Source organism: Brassica rapa, chromosome A05 (genome assembly GCF_000309985.2).
Source record: "Brassica rapa cultivar Chiifu-401-42 chromosome A05, CAAS_Brap_v3.01, whole genome shotgun sequence".
Taxonomy (NCBI): domain Eukaryota; kingdom Viridiplantae; phylum Streptophyta; class Magnoliopsida; order Brassicales; family Brassicaceae; genus Brassica; species Brassica rapa.
In genome coordinates, this window is record NC_024799.2 from 26,658,351 (window position 1) to 26,676,053 (window position 17,703).

At 33.4% G+C, this 17,703-nt stretch overlaps 3 protein-coding genes across 3 annotated transcripts; 2 read left to right on the forward strand and 1 right to left on the reverse strand.

The window, feature by feature from the left end:
* The first annotated feature begins 1,058 nt into the window (after positions 1-1,058).
* LOC103854477 (DUF724 domain-containing protein 6-like) lies at positions 1,059-6,081 on the forward strand. Its single transcript, XM_009131416.3, has 12 exons — positions 1,059-2,536; positions 3,016-3,441; positions 3,524-3,622; positions 3,698-3,832; positions 3,963-4,044; positions 4,128-4,180; positions 4,260-4,385; positions 4,496-4,562; positions 4,644-4,762; positions 4,854-4,938; positions 5,026-5,142; positions 5,230-6,081. Exons 1-12 carry the CDS (start codon positions 2,114-2,116, stop codon positions 5,877-5,879), a joined length of 2,382 nt encoding a protein of 793 aa, XP_009129664.1. The 5' UTR covers positions 1,059-2,113; the 3' UTR covers positions 5,880-6,081.
* Positions 6,082-6,128: 47 nt separating this feature from the next.
* LOC103854476 (tubby-like F-box protein 9) lies at positions 6,129-8,478 on the reverse strand. Its single transcript, XM_009131415.3, has 5 exons — positions 7,952-8,478; positions 7,179-7,266; positions 6,978-7,107; positions 6,717-6,893; positions 6,129-6,644 (listed from the first exon to the last, which is right to left on the reverse strand). Exons 1-5 carry the CDS (start codon positions 8,240-8,242, stop codon positions 6,269-6,271), a joined length of 1,062 nt encoding a protein of 353 aa, XP_009129663.1. The 5' UTR covers positions 8,243-8,478; the 3' UTR covers positions 6,129-6,268.
* Positions 8,479-8,913: 435 nt separating this feature from the next.
* Positions 8,914-15,282, forward strand: LOC103854475 (sodium/hydrogen exchanger 3). The gene is made up of 14 exons (XM_009131414.3): positions 8,914-11,488; positions 11,888-12,100; positions 12,192-12,310; positions 12,392-12,489; positions 12,581-12,640; positions 12,714-12,760; positions 12,838-13,032; positions 13,113-13,159; positions 13,279-13,351; positions 13,440-13,540; positions 13,613-13,714; positions 13,811-14,012; positions 14,146-14,229; positions 14,517-15,282. Exons 2-14 carry the CDS (start codon positions 11,924-11,926, stop codon positions 14,886-14,888), a joined length of 1,677 nt encoding a protein of 558 aa, XP_009129662.1. The 5' UTR covers positions 8,914-11,488; positions 11,888-11,923; the 3' UTR covers positions 14,889-15,282.
* Positions 15,283-17,703: the final 2,421 nt, after the last annotated feature.

The window sequence follows — 17,703 nt, forward strand, 5'->3', positions numbered from 1 at the left end:
TAGAAAAGTTTATGAAACCAATGGTTTTCTTACGATATTTTTGTTCACATAATTATGCTTAGGTTTATCATTATAATTTATACTAGGTTAAGACCCGCGCCTTGCGCGGGATGAATATTATATATAAATTATTTTTAAGTATTATATATTTTTTACATATTATGAAATAATAAATATATATTGAATAATTAAAAATTTAGTAACTATTACGTATATAATTAAATTGGTACAAATACTTAAATAAATTTTATTAATCCAGACAAACAATTTTCTATTTTATAAGGTATAAAATTTAGTTTAAATGATATTAACATAGATATATAGTATATTTTTAATATTGACATCTGTTAAAAAAATATTTTATACTCATATTATTTTTGATCATTTGTATTTCTTTATAACAAATTTTTTAAATTAATGATAACAATAATTGTGGGATGTTTAATAGTTTTAGTAATTTATAAGTTTAAAAACATTCAATGCAAAGTTTAAATTCTAAATATTAAGTTGTTAGTAATTGTTCAAAATGTTTATCAAAAAAATTTGGTATATAATTTGAAATTAAAATACTTATGTATTTTATATGATATATAATTTATTTTTAAAAAATATTAATATTTATTAAATGACATTTCCTACTTATTAAATTTCGTAATCATTTGTATCTTGTTATAACATAAATTTTAACCCACGGATCACAAAAATTACAATGTGGGATTTTTAACAACTTTAGTCATTTATATTTTTTTTTAAAAATTCAAAATATAACATATATGACAAAATCTAAATTTTTATTATATAGTTAATGTGGTTGTTTAATTTATTTTAATAAGTTGATTTTTTTTTTAAAATGATAGAGAATAGACTAATTTTTATCAAATCTTTATTATTCAAAATCATTAATTGTCATATATACTTTAGCCACATTAGGTAATTCCATGATTTTTATTTAAGGAAACAATGAAGAACATTTATGATTAATTTATGGTTAGTTTAATAAAAATCTTATTATATATTTATATGGACCAACATAATTTTCTAAAGATTCTAAGAATGATTGTGGTGATGACATGTAGCTACAAAAATATGTTGTAATGTTTCTCTTTTAATATATAGGAGATTTTAGATTTCTATGTTATGGGTCTCTTAGGATCATTTATTATAAACTAATCCAACTAATCATTGACTATCTGTTGGCGTTTATGATTATGATTTAGAGTGTAGGGTCTGATTTTGTGTTTAAGACTTATAGTTGTGTTTTCAAGGGTTTTTTTTTGGTAAAATTTTCAAGGGTTTAGTGCTCACTCTACGTCAATTACATGTTTCGGATATATAGTTTTCTTACAACTCCTGATTTTTTTTTAAAAAATATCTATAAATTTTTAAATATGTTTATCTTATGTAACTAGTGTTCATCCTTATTCAAATGGTGACAATTTTGAATTTCTATATATATATATATTTTTTTTTTGTCAGCTGAATTTCTATATTTTAAATCATACAAATTAATTAAATTCACAACACTGTAACTCTACAAGTGTGCGAAGCTTTGCGGACCACAGAGAATGAACACTCAACAATTTCACATATCTAATAGTACGATTCTTCCTGATTGAAGTTATATGATTTAGATTTGGCTTATAAATTAACCGTAAACATACATTCCTTAAGTACAATACTTTTCAGAGGTATATATATAGGCATGATCTTTGTAAATCAAAAAAGAATCTGAAAACTTCACTCTAGCCTTACATCACGTTTTAGAATGGTTGCTATTTCAAAATTAAATAATTTGGTCGATTATGCTATATCCACCAAATCGCCCAATTACATTCAAATATATTTTTACCATGCAAGTACATTCATCGTGGGCCTCGCCTCGGCCCAATATATATTTTAGTTCGTTATTCTTGATCACGCCAATGAAAAGCGAAGATAAAAAAAATAAACACTAAAAAAAATGTTGATATCTCTCAGAGAGTCAAATCATATGATGACGTCTCGGCTCCTACTGTAGCTGACAGACTTGGGAAGTAGTGTTTTGTAATAAAGGCGGGCTTTTTTCTCCTTTCATCTTCTAGGGTTTTCTCTCCAGTGATCATTGAGCAGCAACATGATGCTAAAGGACTGTGAAGTCGAAGTGTGTTCAGAGGAAGAAGGCTTCGTAGGCGCGTGGTTTCGAGCCGTGTTAGAAGAGAACCCCACCAAGTCCGGTCGGAAGAAGCTCCGCGTCCGCTACATTACTCTGCTAAGCGACGACGGTCTCACTCCTCTCACCGAGTTCATCGAGCAGAGATTCATCAGGTCGATCCCTCCGAAGGAGATGCAGAACGAAGTCGTTTTGGAGGAAGGAACTTTGGTCGATGCGGATCACAGAGATGGGTGGTGGACAGGTGTCATCTCGAAGAAGATAGAAGAGGGTGAGAAGTTTTTGGTTTACTTCGATTCGCCGCCTGATATAATCGAGTTCGAGAGGAATCAGTTAAGGGCTCATCTTGAATGGACCGGGTGGAAATGGGTCGTACCCGACAAGGAGGTACGAGGTTCTGGTTTAGTGGTCCTGTTGAAGTCTGTGTCTTAAAAGTTTGCTCCTTTATTACAAAAGGTTGAAGCTTTGTATTGCATCTTATGTTTGAATAGCTAAAGTTAGCTGCTTTATTACAAAATGTCTGAAGCTTTGTGTTGCATGTTATGTTTCAGTAGCTGCTTTATTACAAAATGTCTGAAGCTTTGTGTTGCATCTTATGTTTGAGTAGTTAAAGGTTGCTCCTTTATTACAAAATGTTGAACCTTTGTTTTGCATGTTATGTTTCAGTAGCTGTTTTGTTACAAAAAGGTTGAAGCTTTGTGTTGCATATTGTGTTTCAATAGTTAAAGGTAGCTGCTTTATTACAAAAAGGTTGAAGCTTTGTCGTCTGTGTTGTTGCATGTTATGTTTGAATAGTTAAAAGGTCTATTCTTTTGTTTAGAGTAGACTGTTTTAACTTCTCTTTTTTTTGTTGTTGTCCTTGAAAGAAAGTGGATAACTCCGAGTTTTGCTCGGGAGCAACGGTGGAAGTGTGTTCTGCCAAAGACAAAGCGTGGTACCCGGCGTTGATGGTTACAGAGATTGAAGGAGAAGATGGCGAGAGTAAGTTCCTTGTCAAGGACTTTAATCAGCGGTTGAGCTGCATTGGTGGTGAGGCAACACCAAGCTTGGTTGTTGACGGTCACAGTGTGAGACCCGCACCGCCTCCTTCCTCCGTTGGGGAGTTTGAGTTGATGGCACGTGTAGAGCTCTTGCGTGGCTCTGGATGGTGCCAAGGGTTGGTGCAGAAGATTCTCTCAGAGGAACGTTACTGGGTTAGTTTAGACGTTACCAAGGAGGAATATGTGTTTAAACACTCGGAGCTTCGGCCATTGATGGTGTGGGAGAATGGGAATTGGCGTGACGAATCTAAGGTACAACTTCAATGTTCTGTCAGTATTTTGGTTTTTGCTTTGTTTTAAACTGAAGCTCTGTTCTGTCCTTTCCGTTTTTCAGCAAAAGCCGGTGAAGGAGACTCCTTCCAACACCTTAAACAAGAATCCAATGCACTCTTGTTCTGGTCCTAAGCCATTCACTAGAGTTAAAACTGTGGATGTGAGTTAGCTTCGTGATTTCTGTTGTTTTCATTTTTGTACGTTGTTTGTGACAAACTTTGTTTACTGAAAATAGGCCACTGCAGAGCTGAGAACGAAGAAGAAGAATGATGCTGTTATTAGTGATAAAACTCCTCCGGTCACAACCGTAACACCGCTGATACAAACAGAAACTGAAGGAGAAAAATCATCTGAGAAGAGACTTGAGCAAGTGAGTAATCATATTAGTTTCATTCTCGCTTTCAACATGAATAAGATTAGCTTAGTATCTTAGCCTCCTTGGTGGTTAGTTACTTAATCTCTGAAATGATGGTTTTACACTTTTACTGCTCTTTTTGCAGATGCCTAAGGAGAAGAACAGTGAAGCTACTAGTAGGAAAAGGCAAAGAGGACAAGACAAACACAAGGATATGAATGAAACTGGTATGTATAAATCATGTTAGTTTTGGTATCTATTTTTTTTTTTTTTTGCCAAATCTGCTAATCTCTCTACTTTTATTGTATAGGAAATTTATCAACTACTAGTTCGGAAGATAGGGTCAGGCAAAGCAGACAAAAGGTATATATGTTCCATTAATGTCTTTGCGTTTCTGTTTATTGATATAAATTGAAAGTAACTTTGTTATTTCCATCTTTAGCAAAAAACTGTAAAAGAAACTCCAAAGAGGCCAATGCCTTCTTCTTCTTCTGGTGCTAAGAAGGCCACACAGCATATGAAGAAACCCTTGAACCCACATGACAATGAAGAAAACAACACTCTAGAAGTGAGTTGTGATTATTCTTTTCTATATATCTCTTGCTAGCTGCTTATTTGCGTCTCCTTTTCATGACTTCTTGGATGTTGTTTTACAAAAAATTGTTAAACTGAAAATAGGCCACTGGAGGATTAGGAAAGGATACTGTGATGATGAATGATAAAACCCCTGAAGTAATGTCAATAGGTAAAACCTGATGTTCTTTGTCTCCTTTGTGTTTAATTTTCTGCAGTCATGAATCTGATATATAATGTCAATGTTTTGTAGCAAAAGAATATGTAGACCCGTCTTTGGTCATAGCTGCAACTCCACTGAAACAAACAGAGGCCAGAGCTGTAGAAAATACATCCCCAGTGATGAATCTGAATGATTCAACTCCACATATGGTAAAAGATAGTTCGTTGTTAACCAGTCTCACTTGGTAGTTTGTTAGATTGTGTTAAATATAACCAATCTGAATGATTGTTATTAATGCAGACGCACGAGGAGGAGAATAGCGAAGCTAAGAGTAGGAAAAGGAGAAGGGAACAAGATCAACACTCGAACCTGAATGAAGAAGCTGGTATGTGTAAATATCCATATTAGTTTTGAGTATCTTTGTTTCCTTGCCAAATATTTAATCATGTCACACTGGTTGTGTAACTTGTAGATGGGACTAGCAACGTTTCAATTGGTGAGGTGAATGATACAGCAAGTAAAAATATGTGCCGTGATGGTGAAGTTGTTGATCAGCTTATCTCTTCTTGGATAGGAAATTCATCTACTGGTAATAATATACTGAAAACAGTTTCGTTTTAAAAAGTAAGCTTAGATGCTAAAACAGTTGATCATTCACGTATTGATCTATCTCCAGAGTTGTCCCCTGATCAGAGCTTGAAGGAAACACCAGCCAAAGACAAAACTCTAATGGATTTGCCTTTCACAAAGAAGTCACCGTACTGGAAGACCTACGAGACAACACAAGCTTTCAAATCCGTTCCGCAACGACCTCACTTCAGCACGCTGCTCGAAGCTAAAAAAGATTTCTTCCTCGAGTCTGCAGCGGTTGGGATGATGGTTTCCTTTTACGGCTTTCTAGACGAAGTGAAGGATCTCAAGCTCGATGACTCCACAAGTAAACTCCACGATCTCAGCGTTTCGTTTGCTGAATTAGAGAAGAATGGGTTCGACGTCGAAGCTCCTCAGGCAGTGATCAGCAAAGTGCTGTCTCTCAAAGACGTGCGAGACAGGAAAGCCGAGGAGCAAAAACGTTATGAGGAGGACATTGGAGAGGAAGAGAGTGCAAGTCTCGAGTTAAAAGAAGTGAGGGCTGAGCGGAGACTCGAAATCGGTGAGCTGCAACGCAAAATCAGTGAGCTGGAGAGACAAGATGCAGTTGGGAAACAGAAGGAGGAAGCAGCAGAGGAAAAGATAGCTGACATGAAGGCACATGTGGGAATGATACGCCAAGAGATTGAAGATGTGGAGGTTGAGTTTCAGAAAACTATATCAGCTCCATGGTAGGTAACAAGAGTTATAATATAACCTCTCCCTCCCTATTTTGGTAAATGAAACGAGTAGATGAAGTTGGTGAAAAGACATGTCTGAGATTGTTGGCTACCTCTTATGGAATGGTTTGTGTTTTAAATTTTTTTAAGCTAACCACCCTTTTGTAGTAGATCTTTAATGGTACTTAGTGTGTTGATGATGATGATCTGTTCACGTACACCATGTAAACTTTAGGTTATAAATAGAGAAAATATATAATGGTAGTAAACCAAATCCAGACAAAAGCTATCAACGGTCCTGAGATTAAGGCACAAGTATGTCACCATTTACAGTCAACAACAACACTAAGTGTACATAAAAAAAAAAAAAAAAGGTGTTTTTAGAGGTTTTGGTCTCTTTCTTCATCATTCACAAGCGATTCTGGTCTCAAAACTGCTCAAGCAAATCGCAAACGCTTGAAACGCAGAGATGGGATATCCATAATCCATAGTGAACATGTCCTTTCCAACTTTCCCAAACTGGAGTATAATCCTCTCAGACGTCGCCTGCTCTGTCTCCCTATCTCCGACCGCCACAAGCTGAAAGTTCTTGACTGATGCCACCGTGACTCGACCGTGGAAATTCAAGCACCAGCAACGCAGCTGCTCGTGCCACCGTGGAGTCTTGTTGCTCAGCACCAGTGGCGGGTCTCTCAAGCTGTTGCTTGAAGCTGCTGCTCTTTGGGGATGCATGAGACTCGTAGGTAATGTATCCATTACGCAACGCATTCTTCTTGGTCCCCTGTAATGATGATCAAGAGACTGTGTAAATGATCATTAATGAAAAAGATTTTTAAGTGAAAATAATTTTTACCTGGAGCCTAAGACGTTTAACTCGTATGAAATGTGAGCAACGGGGTAACTTCCTGAAGGAGCTCTAGGTGAAACCTTCATGGGGTTAGAAGAGCGGCTCTTCACCATCTTTGATGATCTGGTCTGTGGCATTAGATTGCCTTCAAAGACCGTGAACTTTGTTCCAATAAAGTTCGATCTTGCAATAACAACAAGAGAGTTTATATAACCTTAAGGTGCATAGTCTTGTTAATAATCTATATAGTGTTATATGCATTATTACCTGACTCTGCCGAGATATGCGTTGCTTCGCCTTGACATATCGTCAGAGCGCAAGGAGATGATGTAATCAGTGCACGTTGCGCGCTTCAGCTTACAAGCAGCAAGAAGAAACTTCCCGTTATCTGTCAAAGCTGCCATAAACAAAATTTAACTATTAACTACAGAACAAATTTAGTGTAGATTGTAAACAGAGATGGCTTACAGTTAGTTAAACCGAGATAGAGATGATAGGATTGTGTATTCCGGTTACGTTTTATGAAGCATTGAACTAGAGAACCCCTTGGACCAGGCTGTATAAACACATTCAACAGCACCAAACCCATCAGCTTCTCTTTTTCATTAACAACAACAATAACATAAATTGAATATCATTGCTCTATAGCAACCAAGAAAGTGTATTTTATCTACCTATCAAACGTGAAACGCAGCTGAATATCATATGTTATGGGATAAGTTCCAGCTACCCATTTTCACTTTAATGGAATGTATCAAATCAAAAAGGGTAAACTTTTTATTTCTACAAATAGATAAAAGAACAAGCTTCCTTATGTTTTTTAATTCCATTACATATACTCAAAATAGACATAGACACATAAACTGAATAACAAAACCAAATCTTTTTTCTCAAAACCTGTCGCAATGTTCAATATCATTCCTCTATAGCTACCAAGAAGATGTTTTTTATCTACCAATCAATCATCAAAAGGGACTACACAGCTTTTAAAAAGCTTCAAACGTAAAACGTCAAATATGATCAATTCCTAGCATCACAAAACGCAACGCAAACGCAGCTGAGTTTCATATGTTATGGGTTTAAGTTTTAACACCCAAATTCACTTTAATGAAAATGCAACAATTAAAAAGAGTAAAACTTTTCTTTCTACAAATAGATAAAGGAACAAACTTTATGCTTTTAGTTTCATTACATATACTCAAAAATAGACATATAGACATAATAAAACAGAGGAACCAAACCTGCTTGAGAGAGATTGGGAAAGTCAATTTAGAGGAGAGTTCAGGAACAGCTACGATCTCCTTCACTATCATCCTCCACACACGGCACACACCGGCGCAAGCCACCACGCTTCGCCGCGACGGCCAGTCTCCGTCGTCCGCCGACTCGACTCTAATCAGGATTTCTCTCAGCAGCTCGTCAGGGAGCTCCGACCATCGAAAAGGTTCCGAGCCAGGAGTGGGCGAAGCTGCTTCGTGGACCACGCGGTGCGGTCTCGACCGCATTTCTTGGATCAAACTCCGGATCGTCATGCGAGAGATCTAAAGGTGGTTTTTTTTTGTTAAGAGGAGGGATTCTACAGGAGAATCATTTGAGAGGTGGTGGTGGTGTTGTTGAGAGACGCGAAGAAGATTCGGACAATAATGGAGGCGTTGTTGTGTCTTGTCTTCCTTCTTTCTGACGCTTTACCGCTTCTTCTTTTATTATTTTTTTTCAGTGACTTTTTTTTTTCTTGGGGAAGATGATGATGATAATGTGAATCATTCATATACTATATGCTAGGATAAGGATATGATTAAACCGGTCTGACCAAAACAATTGCTGAACCGGGATAATTTTGTAAAAGAATATGAAGCGGTCTGACCAAACAAATGCTAAACCGGGAGACTTTGGTAAGAATATGAAGCGGTATGACCAAAAATGCTAAACCGGGAGACGTTGGTAAGAATATGAAGCGGTATGACCAAAAAAGCTAAACCGGGAGACTTTGGTAAGAATATGAAATCAAATTCACGTAATTTTCCATATCGTCTCGTTTTTATCTTACTAGTATATTTTTTTCTGGTCAACTACCTTATATAGAATTTTGTCAAATCTAATAAAAAAATATACGAAGCGTCTATGGGTTTTCTATGATATTTCAGTTATTTGTTTTATATATAAGTTTTGAGCTTCATCTGATTTATCATCTTGACGTTTTATTATTATCCGACGTACTAAATACTAAAATTTTAAAAATCTATAACATTCTACTGTTTTTCTCTATATGCGTGTAATGTGTTCTAATGAAAATATACTTTTGGCCGACCATAATGTGCAAACCATTAATGTGTTTACACCATCATCATTCCTTCTTCTTGAAATCTCGAATACTTTACTTTCTACTGTCTCCGTACGAAACAAAACACATCAATAAGTAAAGAATCCAAGTAGATTAAACTATAGATTCGTCTCTTTTTTCGTAGTAGATTGCGATGGTATCTTAGGGTTTTCTTATAATACTTTTAAACTGTATTTATGATGATGATGATGATGATGTAAATTTATCTGGCTGTCAGTACAAATATTTGTTATATATATATATATGCATGTGTGACATCTTAGAGAAAGGGAACAATATACATGTAGATCGGAGGCACAAAAGTATAAGACCACGAGGCATTCAGGTTTCCAAATGAACATGATTGGCCCACTGCTATGATTTTTGCAATGTTTATGTGATCGGTCTAGTAACATCTTAATCAACCAGTTAAGCATCCCATTCATCTAAGAAACTGACTATATTGACTTTTTATCATATATAAATATCTTACTGCACAATAACATGAAAACAGGATTCATATGTTATTGGAGTTGTATCATTATGGTTTGGGCTGGTATTGTCGGCATGCTATAATGTGGGTCCAAATTCAATAGTACACGTGTTTGAGTTATAGACGGAAGGAAACAAAAAAATGTAGAGATATTATGTTAGATCAAAGTGAAAGAATTCATTTAGAGATGTCAATTAGGATGCAACTGACCTTTATGGAACATGTTTGGAGAATTTAATACTTACATTTGAATGTTATGAATGAAGTAAAGAAATACAACTACAAGTGCGAGACAATGCATCGTGGGAGAAATGAATACAGCTTTTCTTTTGCCAGTTATTATGTTGCATTTCTATAATAAACTGATTATATAGTAAGACTGATGTTATGGAATTATATAAAAAAAGTCCATATGATACTTAATGACTAATGTAGAACTAGTCTTCGAGGGAAATGTATTTTATGCAAAAATATTGTTAATACGTACATAATCCCATTTAGAAAACCATGGTAATGTAAACAAACATTGAGCTTTCAGCCTTGACTTTAAAAGGTTTTTTTTTTCTTCATCAAGTCATGAGCATTCTCATGGGTACAAGATCGAGTCACGAAACATGACTCCCTATTTTTAGGCGTTACAAGATTATTTTGGATTTGCTATGTCATAATTGTCTATAGTTAAAAACAAAATATAAAAATATTGAAAAATATACAAAACATTGGTGATCTAGTGATAATTCCACCAGAGATTTGGTTCTTTTGTGTTCCATATTCGAATTCATTGATATAAATATGTTCTAAAATTAAATTCTAGACGTATGAAATTACAAGCTCCTAATATATATGATGGTAAACATAATTATAAAAAATATTACACATATTTCTAGCGAAAGAAAGAAGACTTCCTTTTGTAAAAAAGAAAGAAAGAAAGAAGGCTTCCTCTCCCCCAAAATGAAATAATCATATGAATGGAATTTCAAAGGCTGTGAAGTTGAAAGAAATTTTCATGATGGAAAAATAAATTAAGACATATAATGATGAAATGACCCCAAAACGGGAACACTAGATTGGCTTTTGATCTCTTTGTAAATGCAAAAACATAGAGAAAAAAACACTTGGACAACGAGTACTATCTTATTATTCAAATAACAAAAGCTATTTCCTTCTGATGATGACTAGCAAGTACTTTTTACATCCAGGATTTTAGTTTTTTTCCCACGCAAATCCAAGAATTTAGTCAAGATCCAAAATTCACTAGAGAGACAAAGTACATAAAAAGAAAAAAGCAAATGTATGATAATTCGTATTTACAAGGAAAAGTCTTTCATTAGCAATTTCTTTTTGGTTACTAGAGAGATAATGAAAACCGTATAAATTATCTTATATTCTATTAGCTAAATGACAAATCATCAAATAATATATATCAGAAAGTAATAAGTTAGTAGCTTATATAAGGCAAAGCTTTAACAAATTCCAAAAGCATAAACAATCTATGGTGTCAAAAAGTATTCAAACACTATATATCACTTTGTTCCTAAAAAGAGAATAATCCTAAGATATTAGAATTTCACTTGGGCATCATAATATAAGATTCCAATAAGGGTCATAAAAGAGAATTAAAGGGTGGTAAGCGTGTTCCTCTCTGTTGTTTTGATATATCTTTATACGACAACATCATAACCAGTGAGGTAACTCCACCTCCAAGTAATCACGACCGTTCTTTTTAGAATAGTTTCTTGAGTAGGAGATATTAGACGGTGGAGATTATAGCTAATATGAGATTTGAAAGGCGTTGACATTCTTTCTATATATCTCTCCACTTGGCTTCCTGACAATCTATAAATATATACTCCATCTTTGGCGGTCTCTCGTCTTCGCCTTCGTCCCTTTGCTGTTCTACAACGAACTCTCTCTACCTCTCCAGGACCTAAGAGAATCATTTGACATCGGACATAGCTTTGTCAGGTATGTGTTCGATGCTTGTTTATTCGATTTTTTTTTGTTTTCTTTGCATTTTTTCTTGTGAATACATCTTTATACTGTTTATAGAAGTGTGAAAATAAAGCTTTCGGGTATGTTCATGTTTCGTGATAAAATTTAAAACTTGTTCGAAAAGTTAGTCAATCTCATAATCTGAAATTAATGTATGACAATCTCTTGATTTTTTTACTTTCAAAATATTATCGGCTCTACAATTTTCTAAGGTTTTTGAGATTCTTCATTCTTGGGATTCATACTTTGAAATTAATGTTGATTTTTTTTTTTGTGGAATGTTGCATATTTTTTGTAATCCTCGTTGATATGAATACCTCAATCAGAGACTTTCAAAATTCCATAAATCAAGTCTCATTTTTATCTTTATAGGAAAGTATAATCTACTCTAAACGCTGAGATTCGGAAATGGCATTTGGACTACTAAACACCGTATTGGAAAAGTCAGAAACTCTGTTGGGGTCAGATCATGCATCAGTCGTATCCATGAACTTGTTCGTGGCTCTGCTTTGTGCTTGTATCGTGCTTGGTCACTTACTTGAGGAGACTCGGTGGATGAACGAGTCAATCACCGCTCTTATCATTGTCAGCCTTCTTTCTTTATTTGTTTTCACACACAATATATTTTATTAATACAATGCTATAATTAGATTACTGAAATCTTGTAATCACTCAGGGTTCATGTACTGGCATTGTGATCTTGCTTATAAGTGGAGGAAAGAGCTCGAGGATCCTGGTGTTTAGTGAAGATCTCTTCTTTATTTATCTTCTTCCACCGATTATATTCAATGCAGGGTAAGTTTTTATTAAAAAAATTCATCAAGACCGGTTATATTCAATTGAAGTCAGATTTGACCTAACATGTTTTATCTACAGGTTTCAAGTTAAGAAGAAGCAGTTTTTCCGTAACTTCATGACCATTATGTTGTTTGGTGCTATTGGTACTCTCATTTCATTTGCTATCATATCATTAGGTAAAAAAAAATCTCAATCATCTTCCCTAGTTTCAATCAGTCTCATACATCTTGATGATATCTTTTGTTCTTGCTTTTTTTTTTTGGCTAGGTGCAATGCATTTTTTCGAGAAAATGAATATCGGAGATCTCACCATTTCGGATTATCTAGGTAAATAAACCAAAACTTGCTCTGCTTTATTGTTCACTAATTAGCACATCGCTTAATCTACTTTGATTTGCAGCCATTGGAGCTATATTCTCTGCTACAGATTCTGTTTGCACCTTGCAAGTAAGAGTTTTACTATACTCTTACTACATATGTTAATGGTCCGTTAATACCTTTCCCCTCTCTTTGTTTAAATCTAGGTGCTTAATAAAGACGAGACTCCTCTCTTGTACAGTCTTGTCTTTGGAGAAGGTGTAGTAAATGATGCCACATCGGTCGTGCTCTTCAACGCTATACAAAGATTCGACCTAACACACATCAATTCAACCATAGTTTTGGAGTTTGCTGGAAACTTCTTTTCTCTCTTCATCTTAAGCACAGCTCTTGGTGTTGCAGTAAGCTTCTTGATACTCCTCTAATTACATTGGTGGATTTTGGAATAAACCTGAAGAAGTTCTCACTCATTTTCTTTCAGGCTGGATTGCTCAGTGCTTTCACTATCAAGAAGCTCTACTTCGGAAAGTAAATATATATATATATATATATATATATATATGCATATTTATCGCTAGATAAAATGCGATACAAGAAGTGATTATATATACTCTATATTTAGCTGTTTCTTTAATCTCTTGTTGTAGGATCAAGCACTCTACTGATCGTGAAGTTGCGCTTATGATGTTAATAGCATACTTGTCATATATGTTGGCAGAGGTACAAAAAAAAACAAATACGAAACATTTTTGCTACATGTTTCCAAGATAAAATGAAAACACGAAACATTTTTTTGTTTCCCTTGCAGCTATTCCACCTAAGCTCTATCTTGACTGTGTTCTTCTGTGGGATTACTATGTCTCACTACACATGGCACAATGTTACAGATAAATCAAAGGTCACTACCAAGTAAGTTTTTTTTTCATCTCTTAATAGTTAGCAAATAAAACTCTATTAATGTTATTTTATTCTTGAGTGTAGACACACTTTTGCTGCATTGTCGTTTCTAGCTGAGATCTTTATCTTTCTTTACGTTGGAATGGATGCTCTAGATATCGAAAAATGGGACGTGGTACGCAACAGGTGAGATTTATATATTATATCATGACAAAACATCAATGGAAGTACATGTTTTTTTTTGTTTCATTCTCATGATCATGTTTTAACAACTTTGGACAGTCCTGGCCAGTCTATTGGAGTGAGTGCGATACTCCTTGGCCTTATTCTTCTGGGTCGAGCCGCCTTTGTGTTCCCTCTTTCGTTCTTGTCGAACTTGACAAAGTCTTCTCCGGATGAGAAAATAGATTGGAAGAAACAAGTAACCATTTGGTGGGCTGGTCTGATGCGTGGTGCCGTGTCGATGGCTCTTGCTTATAATCAGGTATGATCCGTGACCTACAAGAAACTGAGTAAAAACGACTATTACGATCTAATCAATGGGGTTTTAAATTTTTTTTTTTTGAAAGAAAGGTTTTAATATATTTTCCACTAACCTCTTCTCTGTTATGTCATAGTTCACGACTTCAGGACACACCAAGCTTCTTGGAAACGCTATAATGATCACCAGCACCATCACTGTTGTTCTTTTCAGTACTGTGGTACGTTTAAAACGCTATTTCGTCCTGATTTAGGGATGTCCAATCCGGTTTAATAGAGCCAAAACATACCGGAAACGGATTCCAAAACTTAATTGAAGAGAGTATATACCGGCGCGGTTTATTTTAGTTTCTAGAAATCGGAATGTCTACCAAACCTGAAACTGTATCAAACCAAACCAAATAGTGTTAAACTGAAATTCTAAACCGGAAACCGGTTTGGATACCGTTAAATAACGGTTTTAGAGGAAGTAATAATATTAATTTCTTCCCTAACATATTTTTTGCAGGTATTTGGATTGTTAACCAAACCATTAGTCAAACACTTGCAGCCTCCATCAAAGAAGCCCTCCACACCGACATCATCTTTCCACGAGCCGCTCCTCAATGGCGATGGCAGCTACATCGAAAACCACGAGCCTCTGCACCGCACCCAGGGCCAATCAGACTACATCCTTGAACAAATCACTCTAAGACTGTTCTTGAGCACTCCTTCCCGAGCCATTCATCATTACTGGAGAAGCTTCGATAACGCGGTTATGCGTCGCATATTTGGAGGCCGTGGCGTTTCAGAGGTAGTTCCTGGCTCACCTATTGATACTAGTGTTCGGCAGCTGTGGACTGAAGACGTAGAGAACAAGGAACAATACGCTGAGCCTTGATTGTGACGTCATGACTAAGATCTTTTGACTTCTTGGCTCGCGTTTTCAAGCGATTTTTTGGACGCAAACGCAAAGTGGACGGGCTAGATCTTATTTTTTGACTTTGGTTTTTGCAGCTATATGGGCGCAGTTTTTGATTTGATTTGTTTTTGGTCCCGGTTTGATTTTGGTTTGTGGTGTGGTTTTTCTAGAACCGGTTCAATTTTTGTGGTTTGAGTTTTGGCTATTTGGTTTAGCTGTTTTGTTGTAAAATTGTAATGCTCCATGTAAATAGGGACTGATCAATGTAGGTGTGACTTGTGACAGTGATCATTTACATACGTATGTAACTGGCTATGTTGAGCTCATTCCAATATAAGGGAGAATATATATATACGTAGTTGTTGTTTGTTTATCTACCATTGCAGCAAATTACGTGTATGTGTTCATAACTTCATATCATCATATGTTTATGCTTAAATATTTATCATCATAATGTATATTAGTGTATATAGATTTCGACGATGTGTGTTTATGTTGATGTGCAGAGGCATACTTCGATACATGTCTTGCGTTTAAGGTTAATTTTTTTTGGTAGCGCTTTATGTGATTACCCTCTAGTGCATGGGACCATTATCGGCTTGATGCACGTTCACCATTGTTGCTTGTAACGATTTCACCATTCCTGTGCAAGTTTTACTGGTCATGGTAAGCTCTCTCGTTATTACATTAATAAAATAAATTATTACTGGTTTGAAAATTCGGAAAATTCATTTAAATAAAGTCTAGTTATTGTTGATTCTCCAATTTTATATAAATCTAGTATGATAAAAGATGTAAATTAATAACAAAATAGCTATTTCTAACAAACATATAATCCAAATAAATGTCCAAAATTATTATATTTTATTTATTTACTTATTCAATGTTTAATTATTTTTATCAATGATGTTTGGCGACAAAATAAATTAATATAACATATATTTAGACAAACATATTATAGTAAACAAATATTAATTATTTTATCATATGTAACATAATTATATGTGTATCAATATTATTTTTTATAAAATAAAAATTTATGTAAAACTAATCCCTTATATATTAATTGAGAAACATTTGAAAAGATGTAACCTCAATTTTGTATTAATTAAAAGAGGCCCCAATGCATAGGTGGCACTCAATTAGGTAGTCAATTAAATTCAATTGAAAAATAAGTAGGTCCACATTCGATTTTTATATGTTGTTAGATACATAAGTTGGTCAAACTATATGATATAATGATATGATATGATATTTTCTTTCCTTAAATAAAACCTACGGAATTACCATAAATGACTAATATATATATGACAATTAATGAGTTTAATAATAAAGATTTGATAACAATGTATATCTCCTTCATCATTTTTTGTTTAATTTTATATTATTAAAATAAATTAAACAATCAAATTAGCTATAAAAATAAAATTTAGATTTTTTCGTATATGTTATATTTTGAATTTTTAAAAACGACAATAAATGACTAAAACTATTAAAATTATTATGTTAAAAATTAATGATCAATGGTTTAACATTTTTATTATAAGAAGATACACATGATTTTAAAACCATATGAGTAAAAAATATCATTTAATAATAAAATAAATATATATATATATATATATTAAACACTATATACCATAAGATTACATAAATATTTTAATATTAAAACTTTCAATGAATTTTCAAGAACATTTATAAATTATAAATTTATTAAAGATTTCAGATTAAAAATTTTGTTATCGATGATTTAAATATTTTGTTATAAAACGATATGAACGATCATAGAACCGTATGATTATAAATTCTTATTTAATATATAACTATACAAAATATACTATTCCTAGAAAAATAGGTTGGTCCATCTTAACTTATATTACACTTTTTATTAAACTAACTATCGAATTGATAAATAACGTACCAAAAAATGTTTTGCACTTTCCTTAAATAAAAGCTACGAAATTACCTAATATGATTAACGTATATGTGAAAATTAACTATAATGAATAATAAATATTTGATAACAATTTTTGTATCTTAGTTCTTTTTTTAATTTTATATTATTAAAATATATTTAAAAATCACATTAAATATATAATAAAAACATTTATAATTTTTCTTATATGTTATATTTTGAATTTTTCAAAACGTCTATAAATTATTAGAAATTTGAAGATCCCCACTCTGAAAATTTTGTGATCAATAGATTATTTTTTTGTCATAATAAGTTACAAATGATCATAAAATTGTATTAATATGAACTTTTATTTAATATTATAAGAAGATACACATTATTTTAAAACCATATGAGTAAAAAATATCATTTAATAATAAAACATATATATATATATATATATATATAGATTATACTATATACCATAAGATTACATAAATATTTTAATATTAAAACTTTCAATGAATTTTCACAAAAACATTTATAAATTATAAACTTATTAAAGATTTCACATTGAAAATTTTGTTATCGATGATTTAAATATTCAGTTATAAAATGATATGAATGATCATAGAACTATATGATTATAAATTCTCATTTAATAAATGACTATATAAAATATACTATTCTTAGAAAAATAGGTTGGTCCATCTTGACTTACATTATATTTTTTATTAAACTAACTATCGAATTGATAAATAATCTACCAAAATTTTTTTTGCACTTTCCTTAATTAGAAGCTACGAAATTACCTAATATGATTAACGTATATATGAAAATTAATTATTATGAATAATAAATATTTGATAACAATTTTGGTATCTTAGTTCTTTTTTTTTA

Excerpts from the sequence above, each read along its gene's own strand:
- LOC103854476 (XM_009131415.3), bottom strand. The coding sequence starts at position 8,242 with ATGACGATCCGGAGTTTGATCCAAGAAATGCGGTCGAGACCGCACCGC. Across the intron at positions 7,108-7,178 it reads CTATCTCGGTTTAACTAACT|CTTTGACAGATAACGGGAAG; the intron begins GTAAGCCATCTC and ends TGTTTATGGCAG. Across the intron at positions 6,645-6,716 it reads TTAAACGTCTTAGGCTCCAG|GGGACCAAGAAGAATGCGTT; the intron begins GTAAAAATTATT and ends TCATCATTACAG.
- LOC103854475 (XM_009131414.3), top strand. The coding sequence starts at position 11,924 with ATGGCATTTGGACTACTAAACACCGTATTGGAAAAGTCAGAAACTCTG. Across the intron at positions 12,101-12,191 it reads CAATCACCGCTCTTATCATT|GGTTCATGTACTGGCATTGT; the intron begins GTCAGCCTTCTT and ends GTAATCACTCAG. Across the intron at positions 12,490-12,580 it reads ATTTGCTATCATATCATTAG|GTGCAATGCATTTTTTCGAG; the intron begins GTAAAAAAAAAT and ends TTTTTTGGCTAG.
- LOC103854477 (XM_009131416.3), top strand. The coding sequence starts at position 2,114 with ATGATGCTAAAGGACTGTGAAGTCGAAGTGTGTTCAGAGGAAGAAGGC. Across the intron at positions 2,537-3,015 it reads GGGTCGTACCCGACAAGGAG|AAAGTGGATAACTCCGAGTT; the intron begins GTACGAGGTTCT and ends TGTCCTTGAAAG. Across the intron at positions 4,181-4,259 it reads TCAGGCAAAGCAGACAAAAG|CAAAAAACTGTAAAAGAAAC; the intron begins GTATATATGTTC and ends TTCCATCTTTAG.